Source organism: Hemitrygon akajei, chromosome 14, assembly GCF_048418815.1.
Source record: "Hemitrygon akajei chromosome 14, sHemAka1.3, whole genome shotgun sequence".
Taxonomy (NCBI): Eukaryota; Metazoa; Chordata; class Chondrichthyes; order Myliobatiformes; family Dasyatidae; genus Hemitrygon; species Hemitrygon akajei.
The window spans coordinates 34,062,535-34,078,608 of NC_133137.1; the positions used below are offsets into that span (position 1 = coordinate 34,062,535).

Genomic DNA, 16,074 nt, shown 5'->3' on the forward strand with positions numbered 1-16,074 from the left:
TGAGTTCCTCCAGCATTTTGTGTGTGTTGCTTGATTTCCAGCATCTGCAGATTTTCTCTTGTTTGTGTAGATTTTGGTACTCCAGTTATCTCTGCCAGCTGACTATGAGGGGTGTTAGTTAGATTTGGCCCAGTAGGGTAATTTTCTTCAGCTAATGTCAAAATCTTTTCATGACATCCTGGCAAGGGTCTCAAAATGTTTTTTGAAGTCAAAATTAAATAAAGATCAAAATCACTGCTTTTTGAATCAGCTCTGTTGGCCCAAATGGATCACGTAACACAAGCACATCTTTTCCTGATACAACTGTTCCCTTTAAGCATGGTGCAGTGTCTATCTAACAGCTAAACCAGTGCATGTGACTGACTGTCTCCTGCCCCAATTAAGTGGCATAGTGTCCCACATAAATAAAGAGTATCCTGCCTATTTTCTCAATATGTTTTTGTTCTTTAAGTGTTGTCCCAAATAAGCGTCTGCCCTGATTAACCAATGGCCAAATTAACCTAAATGCACTGTACCATTCTTATCTAATGTCTCACAAACAAGTTTGGATAATATTCCCTTTTTTCTAAACCTGGGTGGCAGAATAAATCCCAGCTGTGAAGTGGGACTAGAACACACAATCTGATTGGGAAATGACAGTGTTACAAAGCCACAATGGAGGATCCCCCATCATTCATCCATCCTCTGTAGTGACAAGAGAAATAAATCAGAAAAATAAAGAAACGTCTCTGGAAAGCATTAATTCAGAGTAAAAAGTCAATAAATTAGTAATAAACTTGGTTTATTTGACTTTGTACAGTGATTCTGATATTCAAATCTAAATCAAATTTCTAAACAGCAGTAAGTCACTGCAGAAAATTAGTGAGTAGAAAAGGAAAAATGTGTATTCAATCTAGTCATTACATGCAAAATGTAAGGTATCCCTGGAGTGTTATAATCCGTTATACATCTGAAATACTGATGGAATATTAACATTAGCATTAATGTTAACATTATTTTCAAGAGAGAAGAAAAACAGAAGCATCCTTACTGCACAAGTATTTTGAATCTAGTAGTAATCCTCTCAAACAAATTCCAACAAAATATCCTGAATTATGTGCCCACCACCCACTAATTGTTTATTCCCATATATGAAATATTATCTGTAAGCAAAATCAAAACTCACTGCCAGATATTTGAAGAAATCCCATGTCATTTCTCTTAGCTAAGGAAAAAAATTATATTGATTAAGATCAAAATTAATGTGATGAGTATACAATCAGGCTTTGATTAAAGTTACAATTTAAATGCAGCACTTCCTTTTGAATTCTGTACTTAAAAAGCCGACAAGCTCAACTCAAGTTAGTCGACAGGTGGGTTAGTCGGCAGGCGGGTTTAAGAATTCTTCTGAGGAACCTTGGTTGTCACCTGAATAATAAGAAAATATTAATTTATGAGAAAAGAGCTCTCAGCATTCATCCTTAAACCCATTTCCCATTATTAGTCCTGAAGGAAGGTCTCGACCTGAATTGTTGACTGTCTATTTATTTCCATAGAAGCTGCCTCGGTTCCTTCAGGTTGTTATAACTAGGGAGGTTATGGTGACAAGCTCCCACTACTCATTAAATGCTCCCAATGGTGTGCACCTCAAATAGCCTCTGATAACCAAGTCCAGCTCCTGGCCTTCACGTGTGGCTTAGTTGCTAAACCCAGCAGAACCATTGCTACTGATAGGAGAAGGGGCAGGTTACTGGCACCTTAAAACCAGTCACTTTGGGCAGATGGGGCTCATCAGCTGTGGTTGGCAGCTCATCTTGGAGAAGGAAAACTCTGATCTCAAACTCCGCTGCCTTTCAGCTATACCCACTCATGAGGAAGTCTTTAGTGGTAACCCCCAAGGGAAAAATCCAGAGCTGCAATCCCTAATGCAGTCCTACATTGAGTTCAATGTTGACTGGCAACTCCTGAAACGCTGCTGGAACCAAACTGTATTGGTCTCTGCTGTTCCTCTGGGTTCATCAGATGCGTGGAGAGGGGGACCTTACTACATGGCCAACAGCTTGCTCTCAATATCATACTGCCCAGGCTTGCACATCTAGACAGCTAGGAAGCAACAGTCAACTCTGACTGAGGGGGGGCCTCAGACTCAGAGACACTGCCTAACCTGCTGAGTTCCTACAACAACTTGTATGTTGCTCCCATTATTTGTACTTGTCTCTGAATATACTACCCTGCACGTCACCCTTGGGTGAGGTATAGCACCTGCTTAGCCACCCGATCAGGGTCACATGAAGCCATGGGAGTAGGTGGTGGATGGTCATATAACAAGTCCTGGTTATGCGACCACTGATGCCAGCAGACAATCTCTGAAGAGTATAGATGTGGCTGGGGTCACCCGGCTTGTGAAAACACTACCCAGAAGAAGGCAATGGCAAACCATTACTGTAGAAATTTTTGCCAAGAGAAATCATGGTCATGGAAAAACCATGATCACCTACATCATACAACACGGTACATAACAAAAAAATTATGGTGTTTAAGGCAAAAGTGACAAATGTTGTCTAATGAGGATAAATGTCAGGCTTCATTTCTAGTTTATGGCAACATAAGCGATCTTAATTTCATTGATAATAGAGCAGTCCAGGTGACTGCAAAGTGATGGGAAAAAAAACCTTGCTATCAGCTTTCCTGTTGATTAACTGTGTAACTGTCAAAACTAAGGGATTGAATATAAAAATATCTTGACAGGTTAAGTAATTAGACTAATGTGTTGAAAATTACTGAGGAAGTGGAGAGTAACAGTTACCTTTAAAATCTGAATAATCAAATATAAAAAGATAAACATGCACATTCTAGAAGATTTTGGGTAAAAATGTAAAAGGAAATCAAAAACTTCATAAACTGCATTGATATTCATTAAATTCTAATCTGGGGTTACATTGTTAACACTTATTACTCACAGTCTTTACTTCAGTGTAGGCTGTTAATCCGTCCTCTCCAAGTTCCCGCCCAATGCCAGAAGCTTTGTATCCACCAAATGGAGCCTGAGCTCCAGCCACATTATAGCAGTTTATCCTGTGGCAGGGTGATGTGGTTAATAGAGGTACAAATTAGGAAATCAACTTTAAAATAACAATATTTTATTGCCAATTGGTGCTTTTCTAATGAACAAAACTTTGTTGGACTACGTCAGAAGTATAAATAAACTTGATTATTTATACTATGTGGATTTTTTCCCCATACTAATTAAATTATTTCTGCAATCCAGGTTTCCCCCGCTATCTGAAGGTAGAGCGTTCCTATGAAATGGTTCATAAGCCGGAATGTCGTAAAGTGAAGAGGCAATTACCATTTATTTATATGGGAAAAATTTGTGAGTGTTTGCAGACCCAAAACATACCAAATCATGCCAAATAACACATAAAACCCAAAATAATAGTAATACATAGTAAAAGCAGGAATGATCTGATAAATATACAGTCTATATAAAGTAGAAATACTTTTCTACAATCATTGCAGCACAGTCCACCATAGCGAAAATCGCACGCAAGCCCAAGGCAAGATGGCGGCACGACGCAGTTTGCAGCGGCCATTCCGGAGCTGGTATCTGTTATTTGTTAAGCGAGGTGCGGTGCACAGTCCTAATCTGATGAAAAACAGACGTGGGAGCACGGAGGAGCATCTGGAAATCTCCAGGAAGGCCTTCTTCGTTGCTGCTGCTGTTGTGAGGTCTGGGACTCTGCTGAGAAGAACAGGCCCCCAGTCCTCGGGGTCGCATTGCCGGTGGTGGGGGTGTCGCAGTCGCTCGGCAGAGGATGGTGCTCAGAGAGGGGATGGTCGGAGGTTCGATGGACTCGGAGTCCGCTGCAGTCGGGGCGCTTTCACCGTGTGCTGCGTCTGCGAGGCTGGGTCCAACGGAGCTTTCATTGTTTGATGCATCTGCGAGGCTGAATCCAGTGGCGGCTTGGAAGTCCATAGCTGGTATTCCCTTCTGCCGCCTGCGTGGGATGGTGAGTCTGTCAGGACCCTGAGGACTTGTGGAAACTGTGTGGTGGTTTCTCTTGAACTTATAGTCTTTTAACATCTTTGGACTATTTTTACTGTGCTCATGGTCTGTTTCTTATCAATTATGGTATTGTCTGCACTGTTGTAACTATATGTTAACTATAACTATATGTAACTATGTGGTTTTGTGTAGGTCTTGTAGCTTTAGTTTTTGGATTGTTGGGTGGTAGAGTTGGTCTCTTGACTTGGTGTGTCTGGGTAGTCTTGTTTTGTCTGGTGGATTTGGAGCTCCTTTCTGGGGTATGCGCTAAGATGGTAGCGCGATATTAATACGCAGCTGCCTCTCCAGACTCTGGACTGGGGATTGCCAAATGTTATGTGGATTTTCTGGTGTAGTCTGTTTTGTCGTGTGCTTTTGTGATATCATTCTGGAGAACGTTGTCTAATTTGTTAACTGCATTGCATTTGTGGTTTCTAAATGCCAATAAACTGAAACTGAACTGAACTGAAACGCTCTTGGCAGAATCACTTGGCGCAAGCACTCTCGGCAGAAGCAGTCTCTCCAATAACCTTTAAGCTATGAAGCTGCCAAATCATACCAAATAACACATAAAAATACACAGCCTATATAAAGTAGAAATAATGTATGTACAGTGTAGTTTCACTTATTGGAATCGGGAAGACAGCGAGCACACTGATGATGGTATGTTAGGCTGAGTTGGGATGGTGGGAGAGTGGGGTGTCATCTCATCGTCGTCTGTTTCCATCAGGGTAGGCAGATCATCTTCTTCTATGTCTGCCTGCCTTGATGTCGAAAGTTGAGGTTCGTTGTCTGCTGTGGAAGGCTTGAAAAACGACAGTATGCTTGACTACTTAGCCTCGCGCATTTTTCTATCACACAGTTCTTTGTAAGCACTCAAACCATCCTGCAAATATGCCCTAAACCTACACACCCTTTCAAAATTAAAGTCATACTTTTCTGCAATCATTTCAGCGTTGTCAATCGCAGCGAAAATCTCATGCAATTGCTTCATGTTAAGTTCCTGGATGACTTCACTTTTGGGCCATTCGCTACTGCGTTCGGTTTCAATTGTTATCCTTTCTTCTTCATCAGCTCTTCATCTGTCAGTTCTTGATCATGGGATGCCAAAACCTCTTCAACATCATCTTCATCAACTTCCACAAACCCAGCCTCCTTAGCCAAACTCACTATGTCCTTACTTTGTTCACCACGATCGAAACGCTTAATTACGCCCAGTTTTACGCTAAGTGTAACACCCTTACTCGCTCTCTTAGGCTTTTCCGATACCGTAGAACTCATCTTGCTAATGGATGCACAAAATAAATCGAGATAAAGCACAGATGCTCACGAGCATGTGTTTAAGCTATGGTGGCTAGAATGCGGTTCCTGGCGAGGAGACACGCTGCATTTTTTTGTGCGTTGCCTTTTTTTGTAACAGTGAAAACACCTTCTGTTAGTGAAAACAGGTAACTAATGTAGGTCTTTCGTAACAGCAAGGTGTTGTAAAGTGAACGTTTGAAAAACGGGAGACACCTGTTTTATTCTAACAATTGCAGAAAAGTAGTGAATTTTCCAATCCAAACAACTGTGCATAATATTTTGCAAACAGCAAATATATTCTCTCTTTAAAAAAAAAGCCAGGCAGGTAAGAAGAAAGTGATCATGTGGAAATATATCTGTAACCCTGAAGTCTTCATGAATTTGTAACTTTTGTAAAATGTAATGTAACAAAATGGGGTCTATGAAATCCTAAGGTGCTTTGCTGGCTTGGGTGAGAAAACTTACTAGTGTGTTTGTGTTATATGGTCAGAGGGGATGCTTGATAACAGGGGCAACAGGATGGAACTTACAAAGTTCAAATGTGAGAATGAGACAAGGATGAAGATAACAGAGGAATGTAATGTTTATGGAATGCTGTAAGTTTGAATACTCCCTAGCCGATAATATGATGAAATGCACAGTATTATTTTAAAATCTTTTTTTAAAGAAAATGCAATTAATTAGTTTTCAAGGAGACTGCAAACTAAACAATCCTTTATTATAAGATGAGGGAATTGAAAAGTATTTAACTCAGTAGGGAGATTAGAAAGGTAAGAGTATTTCATAAATGGTGTGAGACAATTAAAGATTGGTTTTCAAAGCAATCATAATAATGCCCTGACAAGAAATACAAATGTACTACGTACTTTAGGTATATGTAATCGAGAATACAATTGGAAACCTAATTACAAAGCAGATAGAGAAGAAAATAAGTTTTCCTATAACTATAGTGTTTGTTGAGATTGCAACCTAGAGTTTCATGCAGAATTTGAGTCACTGCCTCAAAGACTGTGGGAAGATGAATCTTGGGATTGTATACTGCTTATATACTTTGATAATAAACGTACTTTGAACTTTGAAGCAGATATATCTGAGGTGGTGCACTGAAAATACACTGGATTGATTCCTGGCACTCCAATAACGATTGATTGGAATTGGCCATACTGTCTGAAAATTAGAAGGTTGAATGGTCTGATTGAAACTCATAAGATTCTAGCAGGTTTAAAAGGGTGGTGGTGATGAGGATGTTTGTTGTTCTGGGAGAGACAAGTATTAGACAACTTACAGATGAGGAGGAATTTCTTCTCTGGAATTCTCTCCCCAGAATACCGTGCGTCAGTAAGTATATTTAAAACAATAGTAGACAAATGTTAATAAAACAGGAATGGGTTAGAAAAATCAAACTGAGGTCAAAGATTAGACCAGCTATGCCCTTATTGAATGGCATGGCAGGTTGGAGAGGTCACATGGTCTTATCCTGCAACACCATTCCCATAACCAACAAGAACTAGACAATCACGAGGAAATCTGCAGATGCTGGAAATTCAAGCAACACACACAAAATGCTGGTGGAATGCAGCAGGTCAGACAGCATATATAGGGAGAAGCGCTGTCGCTGTTTCGGGCCGAGACGTCTTGACGAAGGGTTTCGGCCCAAAACGTTGACAGCGCTTCTCCCTATAGATGCTGCTTGGCCTGCTGCGTTCCACCAGCATTTTGTGAAGAACTAGGCAATGGCATTTCTGTCTCACAGAATTCAGGTTCAAATGAAAAGCAGGCACAGATATTAGAAAAGACTCAGTAGTCATGTACCTCAATAGCTTTTTAAAACTCATGGCCACAATTGAGTAAAATAGACACTATCTAAGGAACAGCTGCTCTTGATGGTATTTTACAGTCAGCTGTTCTAGGTTACCTTGGCATTCAGGAAAATAATGTTTTTCTTCTGAATATTGTGTATGTAATTGTGCCCACAATGCTGCTGCAAGTAAGTTTTTCATTGATCTGTGCATGCATGTACTGCTGCACATAATAATAAATTCAATTTGATTTTAGAAAAGGGAAAAAATCCAAAAGAAGAGTGGGATGTCTCAGGCTTACACAGGGAAACTCACCAGACAGTTCCTGCACGTAAACCATGAGAGACGTAATTGGCCTTATTGAGATCATTGGTGAAAACTGCTGCTGCAAGTCCATATTTGGTATCGTTTGCTCGTTCGATTACCTCTTCCAATGTCTTAAACTTCAGGATCTGCATCACTGGTCCAAAAATCTCCAAGTAAACAAAAAAAAACTTACATTAATTGAATTAATAATTTCATAGATTTTTAGGAAACTTTGTATATAAGAGAGATTACTTTGCATTTAGTGACTGCAATGCCATTAGTTTCAAGGTGATGATGGAAAATGATAGGTCTGGTCTTTGATTTGAAATTCTAAGTTGGAGAAGGGCCAGCTTTGATGGTATCAGAAAGGATCTGGCAGGTCATAGTCATAGATAAATGCAACACAGAAACAGGCACTTTGGCCCATGTAGTCTGTACCAAACCATTTAAAGTGCATACTGCCATTGACCTGCACCCGGACCATAGGCCTCCATACCTCTACTGTCCATGTGCCCACCCAAACTTCTCTTAAATGCTGAAATCGAGCTTGCATGCACCATTTGCACTGGGAGCTCATTTCACACTCTCAAAACACTCTAAGTGAAGAAGTTCCATTAAACATTCCACCTTTCACACTTAACCCATGACCTCTAGTTGTAGTCCCACTCAACCTCTGTGGAAAAAGCCTGCTTGTATTTACCCTGTCTATACCCCTGATAGTTTTGTGCATCTCTATCAAATCTCCCCTCAATCTTCTAAGTTCCAAGGATTAAATTCCAAACCTATTCAATTGAAGTGTGGATTGAGACAAACTGTTTTCTGGCAAAGGTGTACTTGGTAAATGGGAGGCCTTCAAAAGTGAAATTTTGAGAGTACAGTATTTGTATGTTCCTATCAGCAGATATTGAGACTGTGGTTAAGAAAAAGGAGGAGGTGAACAGCAAGTATCGGCAGGTAGGAACAAATGAAGTACTTGAGTGTAAGAAATGTAAGAGAACTCTTAAGGAGGAAATCAGGAAGGACAAAAGAAGACATGAGGTTGCTCTAGCAGAAATGGTGAAGGAGAATCCTAAGATGGTGCCAACAAACAACGATTTCTCAGGTGAATCTTCCAGATCACCAAACTCCAATTATTTCACTCCTTATTTACCTTCTGCTTGTTCTTTTAGTCTGTTTGTGTTTCAGAGACTGTTGGAGCCTGTGACATGCAGTTTGGAGTTTGATCGAGTGATCTGACACTCTGCTATCCCCAGAAAGAACCAAGAGCAAGAGCACGAGCTGCCTTAGGAAGAAGAACAGAGTTGGGGCCCTGATTGACTCCATTTCAAACCATCGAGGAAGGATGAAGTATCAACGCGAATGCGGATTCAGGCCAGTGTTCGCTTTCCATGGAGGCCACGGGCCGATGGTGGTTTGTAGCCGGATCGGCTGCTATCGGAAGGCCACAGGCCAGCTGTTGTTCTTTGCGGAAGGATTACGTTCAGTAGCAGCTCTCCTCAGTTTTGATAGGAGGATATTTTCAAAATTCTGAGATTTATGTGATTATTGGACTGTAGTTTGTATTGCTCTCCTTCAGTTTTCTGTGTTTTCTTTCTAGTTGTCAATTGGCGGGTTGGGGTTCCAGGCGGGTGACCTGTTTTTTTTGTGCGAGGGACAGGTTGGGGATTGGGGTCTGATGTTTCTATGAATTTTTTCTGTGTGGCTCTTCTCTTACCTTTTGCATGTATGAGAGAGAGTTGGCAGGGTTTTGGTGCTGTTGGCACTGTTCTTATTTGCGAGGGAGGGGATTGGGGTTTGCTGTTGTCCTTTTTGTGAGGGTGGGGGTTGGGGTTTGGGGTTTTTGATGTTCTGATTGCCATCTTCTGGGTGGGTGATCTGTTGGTTTTTATGCGAGGACTGGGTTGGGGGATTTGGAGTTTAGTGTTTGGTGTTTCAGCTGCAGTTTTTGGTGTGGGCAATCTGTTAAGTTTTTTTGCATGACGGAGGGGGTGGCGGGTTTGGGGGTTTGCGAATTTTGTTTCTTTTTCCTTTTCATGAGATGAAGGGAGTTGATGTATTTTCTTTCAACGATTCACGTGTTTTTTCTGTATTTCATGTAATCTGGAGAAGATGAATATTAGAGTTGCATTGTACATGCATACTTTGACAATAAAGTGAAGCTCTGAGCTTTTTCTACAGGTATATTAAGAGCAAAATGAGCGAGAGGGACAAAATTGGTCCTCTGGAAGATCAGAGTGGTAATCTATGCCTGGAGCTAAAAAAGATGGAGGAGATCTTGAATGGATTTTTTCTATTTATATTTACTTGAAGGAGGCGGACCAAGTTTCTACAGGTGTGAGGCAATGTAGCAGTGAGGTCATGGACCTGATTCAGATTTCATAGACCCCAGACAGATTGCTGTCTTGAGGCAAATTAACGTGGATAAATTACCAGGGCCTGAAATGTGTTCCCTTGGACCCTGTAGGAGGCTAGTGTAGAAATTGCAGGGGCCCTAGCAGAAATATTTAAAACACCCTTAGCCGTGGGTGATGTGCCAGAGGATTAGATGATAGCTAATGTTTTTTGTTCTTTAAGAATAACTGAGGAAATTATAGGCTGGTGAGCCTGACTCAGTAGTGGGAAAGTTATTGTAAAGTATTCTAAAGGAGCAGATATATAGTATTTGGATAGATAGGGACTTATTAGGGATAGTCAACATGGCTTTGTGCATGGTAAGTCGAGTTTGTTCAGTCTTAAGAGTTTTTGAGTTACCTGAAAAGTTGATGAAGTAAATGTAGTGGATATTGTCTACATTGACTTTAGTAAGGCCTTTGACAAAGTCCCAAGTGGAAGGTAGGTCAAGAAGATTCAGTCGCTTGGCATTTGAGACGAAATAGTAAATTGGCTTTGTGGCAGAAGCAAGAGAGTGGTTGTAGATGGCTGCCTCTCTGATTGTAAGCCTGTGACTAGTGGTGTGCTGCAGGGATCGGTGTTGTTTGTCATCTACATTAATGAACTGGATGATAATGTGCTCATCCGGATCAGCAAATGTGCAGATGACACCAGGATTGTGGGTATAGTGGAGAGCGAGGAAGGCTATCAAAGTTTGCAGCAGGCTCTGGACCAGCTGGAAAAATAAGCTGAAAAATGGCAGATGGAATTTGATGCAGACTAATGTGAGGAGCTGAACTTTGGAAGGATTAACCAGGGTAGGTCTTATATGGTAAATAATAGGCACAGAGAAGTGTGGTAGAACAGAGGGATCTGGGAATACAGGTCCATTAATTCCTTGAAAGTGTCATCACAGGGTTGTAAAGAAAGCTTTTGGCACATTGGCCTTCATAAATCAATGTAATCAGTACAGGACTTAGAATCTTATGTTAAAGTTGTAAAAGGTGTTGGAATATAGGTTTTTTCCCCTAGAACATGGAAGATTGAGGGGTGATTTGATAGAGGTATACAAAATTATGAGGGGTACAGATAGAGTAAATGCAAGTAGGCTTTTTTCCCCACTAGGTTTGCTGAAACTACAACTAGAGGCAATAGGTTATAGGTGAAAGGTGAAATGTAATATATTTAAGGGGAACATGAGAGGGAACTTCTTCACTCAGAGGGTAGTGAGAGTGTGGAATGAGCTGCCAGGGCAAGTGGTGGATGCGGGGTCATTTGAACAACCAAGAGAAATTTGGACAGGTACATGGAAGGCAGAGGTATGGAAGGCTATGGATGGGACAAAGCAGATTAATGGTTTGGCACAGACTAGCTGGGCCAAATGGTGCCATCTGTGCTGTAGTGTTCTATGACTCTATGAGAGGGGAAACTGTTAACTGTATGAATCAGTGTGAGCTAGGGCTAGGGTTCACAGCTATACCATGGCTGATATGATGAGTACAGGCCATTACTGAATCTGGATGCACCCATACTACATTTTGGCATATGGCACTGATCTTATGGTCTCTCTCATCACTGCCTATTGGATATGATGCAGGCTGTTATCTGTCTCTATTTGTTGCATGCACAGCTCTCCACAGCCCAGAAATTGTTAACATAGGGCTAGAGTTCCCAATCTTTTTTATACCATGAACCCCTACCACAGAGAAATCAATAGTCACTAGCAAGCTGGCAGAGTGATGTTTGATTACAAAAAACATCAGGAATAGATTATTTGGCCTTTCAACCTTGCTCCACCATTCCAAGTCCAAACCAAAGGTGATCTTCCTCAGTGTCGCTTTCAGCAATCCTGTATCTTCAAAGTCCCCTAATACTCAGAAACCTACCAAACTTTGTCCTGAGCTTCCACAGGATCTGTCCTCTATGGCCTACCTCTTATTCCGAGATGACCTCTGATTCTTACCTCCTAGATCCACCGGCATTTGGTCGCTTTCATTGAAATCTCCTCGCATTCTTTTAAACTCTTAATTCTTACAAGACTAGTCTGGTCACTCTTTCTTCATCTGGCAAATTTACTATCCCTGGAGTCAGTTTAGTGCATTTTCAGTGCACTGCCCACATTGCATTTATTCTTTTGAATGCAAGGTGACCTAAGCTGTACATAATACATCATATTTATTCTTACCCTGTATAACTGCACGAAGACGTCTCTACTCCTGTACTCAAATTCTCTTGTAAAGGCCAACATACCATCTGGTTTCATAATCAATTGCTGCCACCAAATAGTTTCCAATGACTTGTTCCAAAGCACACGTGGGTCCATTTGAACGTACTCTGTCAATCTCAGAGTTAAATGAGGATAATGAAAAATGTGGATGATTTCACATTTTTCCACATTAAACTGTATCTGCTCCATTCCTGCCCAGTTGTTCAACTTACCTATATCCCTTTGCAGCCTCTTTATATTCTTCCTGATCCAAATTCCATTTGCTTTGTACTAATAAACTTTGACAGATGATATTTGGCCCGGAGCAACATTGTTGATATGGATCACATTTAGCTCAAAAGCCGATCCCTACAGTACACCCCTACTCACAGTCACCAACTTGTAAACAGTCTGTTTGTTCCCTCAATCTCTGTCCAACAACCAATTCACAATTTGCCCCAACTATTCCTCCTCCTTCTTAAGCCTGACACCAGTACTGGGGCATGAGCCACCAACAGCAGCTCGCCAGAGTCCTGTCTCCTTGGCCAATCTTTCAAGTCCAGTTGTAGCCCATCTATTTATCTTCTAGGCCAAGATCCTTCCTCTCTCAGGGATGAGGTGTTTGGAGCTTCTGTTGGTTTCTGTAGCTCTGTTTTTTTGTCGGATGGGATGCTAGCCCCATGCCCAATCCTCTTCCTTTTGCACCTAAGCTTGGGACCATCCATGGTGGAGTTCTCAACTCCTCCTGCTCTAGCTCAAATAGAACAATCTTTCAAAAATCCAAATAAACCACAAAATTATTTTATTAGTTATATCTCAAAGCACCTAAATCTCAAAAAATACATGTAAAAAACTTGGAAAATTGAAATATTACACAGTTTGGAAGACCTGTTTATCTCTGTAGTGCTTAGGACTCTTTTTACAGAGCCAAAAGTTACCTCAGTTTTAACATCTCATCCTAAATTACCGGTATCTCATCAAACTACAGCCAACAGAGATTACATGTTTGTCATCTGATATGGAAATCTGAACCAAAGAAGTGAATAGTAAGTGACAACTCCCCTTCCCCCTCGCACCACTATGAAGTTGAAGAGGGAAATGTGGTGCCTAAAGCAGGTAATATAGTTTGTGTAAGGATACAACAAAAGAAGAGGACACATCAGATTGAAAGCAGTCTTTCAACTCAAATAATGCTACAACTGACTAAAACTGGAAACATAACACTTAAGTAAAATTTGCTGGTTAGTGAAACATAACAGCTGGGAGTACAGCCTTACCTCCTCTCTAGCAATGATCATTTCGTCTTTCACATCTCCAAACACAGTTGGCTGGATAAAATACCCACGATCTGCTGCCACTCCACCTCCACAAAGTAACTTTGCTCCTTCTTTCTTTCCAGTGGTAATATATCCCAGAATCTTGTTGAATTGTTCTTCGTCCACCTATAACAAACATAATTTGGTGCTAATAGTTGTTTTACTCAAGGGTTCCAGTGACCAACGCGAATGGCCAAAACTAAATGCTTTGTTGCAAGTCACGCTAACACACCGACAGCAAATTCCTAATATATGTAAAGGTTTATGGCAAATAATCTTAATTAAGAATATTGAACTACTTACATTTTAATGTCCAAGTGAAATTAATAAGTTTTTTTATGTGGGTACAATGATTATTTTTAATTTAACATCTTCTTTCCCTGTATTTTCTCATCTCATCTCAAATGTAGACAGAGTTAAATTCCTTTGGCACCAAGTTTGTTTCTAAACAAAGACTTTTAATTTATTTTTAAACTTTTATTTATTGAGATACAGCGCGAAATAGGCCTGCCAGCCCTCTGAGCCACGCCACCCTGCAATCCCCCAATTTAATCTTAAATTAATCACAGGACAATTTACAATGACTAATTAACCTGCCAACCAGTACGTCTCTGGGCTGTGGGAGGAAACCAGAGGAAACTCACGTGGTCACAGGGAGAATGTACAAATTCACTTGCAAATTCAGATGGCAAGAGTTAGCTGGTAATTCCAGCAATAAAGGTATCTCATAATCAGAATGTTTGACATATGTGTGAACTTTGTTATTCTGTGGCAACAGTATAGTGCAAGACTTTAAAAGTTACAAGAAGGAAGTAATGAAAAGAGGGCTTGTCCTGGATGATGAGGGTCTTTAATGATGGATCCTTCCTTCCTGAGGCACCAAGCTTTTAAATATCTTTTCTTCCTGATTAAGAATTTTGCCAGTTTGCAAATGATAACCATCAGTCACATCAAACACAAATTATTCCACTGAATTTCCTCCTCATAAATACCATACATTTCTCTATTATGGCTTCATCGTTAACACACCCAAGGACAATAATTCACACAACAGCATGGCAGAGGCTGGTGTAAACACCTGTGTGAACTAGGTATGCAGGGCAGTGACTGGAGGTGGCCTATACTTTGGTATGAACTTCTTCCAGGTTTCAGAAGGGTTAACATCAGAAAGTTTACTGGTATATGATCTTTTCACAGCATAAAGCATTTTGTGGTTGTATTCATTTTTGATTTGACAGCCTCCATCGGTCAGATTTGACCATGAATATTGCATCCCAGCTGTGTAGATATGCAAGCCCAGGCAGTACCATATGGACAGTAAGCTGTGGCCCATGTAGCAAGCTGCTCTGCTCCATGTATCTGATGAATCTAAAGGGACGAATGCAGTTTGGTACCAGCAGCGTCGCAGGAGTTACCAGTCAGCACTGAGTTCAATGTAGGACTACCTTAGGGATTCCAGCTCTGGATTTTTCCCTTGGGGTTTACTCCCAAAGCCTTTCCCATGAGTGGGCATAGCTGCAAGGCAGCAGAGGTTTGAGATCAGAGTTTTCCTTCTAGATGAGCTGCCAACCATGACTGACAAGCTCCATCTCCCCGGAATGACTGGTTTTATGGCTCCAGTACCCTGCCTTTGCCCCTTCTCTTGTTAGTAGAAATGGTTCCACTGGGCTTAGTAGCTAAGTCACACGTGAAGCACAAGAGCTGGACTTGGTTGTTGGAGGCTATTTGAGTGCACGCCATTGGGAGCATTGACTGTAACAGCCTTAAGGAACCAATCATTTTATAAAAAAAAAAGAGGAAAACATAGCAGATTGATGGAACACGTTATTGATTTCCTATAAAGTAGAACGGTCTCTGCCCAAAACATCGATGTCTATTCATTTCCATAGACGTTGCCTGACCTGCTGAATTCCTCCAGCATGTTGTGCGAGTTACTTTGGATTTCCAGTATCTGCAGAACCTCTTGTGTCACCTGTGGTCCTTGCTCATTCCTGGCGTCAAATGGATTTCCCACAGTACGAAGTTTTGCTCTTTCCACGCTCTTCTCTACAAATTCATCGTACATAGATTCTTGAACGTAAGTGCGTGATCCAGCACTGCAGCATTGCCCTTGGTTGAAGAACAGAGCTGAATGGGCCTCCTCAACTGCATAGTTCACTGGAGAATGGAGTAAAATCAGTTTGAATATTTTTAAATAAGCATTTGCTAGGAGGGAAGAAAACTGAAAACAATTGTCATTTTCCACTGAAAGAATGAAACACAAAACAAGTAAGATTTTTTAGTTCTCAGAATCTAGCAAGACCTTTTCCAAGATCAATAACCTTCTAATTTTCCTTCACAATGCTAACACCTTACAAAAGTGGGGAATAAATACCGCTTTTCATAATGGATCTTTACTTAGGACCAGTTTGAATTAATAGCATTAGGAGCTCAGAAATTTTTAGAAGAGAAAGCAAAGAGAAATTTTCATTTTATTTTTCATTTGAAAAATACAACATTACATATTTTAAAATGTATTTGCACACAAAGTTTTGTTAACATATCAGATTGATCAGTTTTTATTTCAAAGGCCGCGAAACACTGTTTCTGCCTTCACAGAAGCTGCTGACCAGCTAAATATTGAGCATTTTTCCCTTTATAGCAGACTTACTGTTACAGCTTTTACCCTGACAAAGTTTATTGTAAACTTGTTTGGCTTTAACACTAAAAAAAAGCAGAATGAGACTGAAAGTGGATTTTTCTCCCTCCTTC

General features: G+C 40.6%; 1 protein-coding gene across 2 annotated transcripts in view; it reads right to left on the bottom strand.

The window, feature by feature from the left end:
* Positions 1–764: 764 nt before the first annotated feature.
* The window catches only part of LOC140738476 (aldehyde dehydrogenase, mitochondrial-like), a 62,790-nt gene continuing 47,480 nt past the window's right edge, over positions 765–16,074 (bottom strand). For both annotated transcript variants that reach the window (XM_073065792.1, XM_073065793.1), the window contains 5 exons: positions 15,296–15,480; positions 13,285–13,449; positions 7,441–7,598; positions 2,940–3,054; positions 765–1,407 (listed from right to left, as the gene is read on the bottom strand). In XM_073065792.1, coding sequence (XP_072921893.1) covers positions 1,375–1,407; positions 2,940–3,054; positions 7,441–7,598; positions 13,285–13,449; positions 15,296–15,480 — 656 coding nt within the window. In that variant the 3' untranslated portion in view covers positions 765–1,374. The remainder of the gene's footprint in view (positions 1,408–2,939; positions 3,055–7,440; positions 7,599–13,284; positions 13,450–15,295; positions 15,481–16,074) is intronic.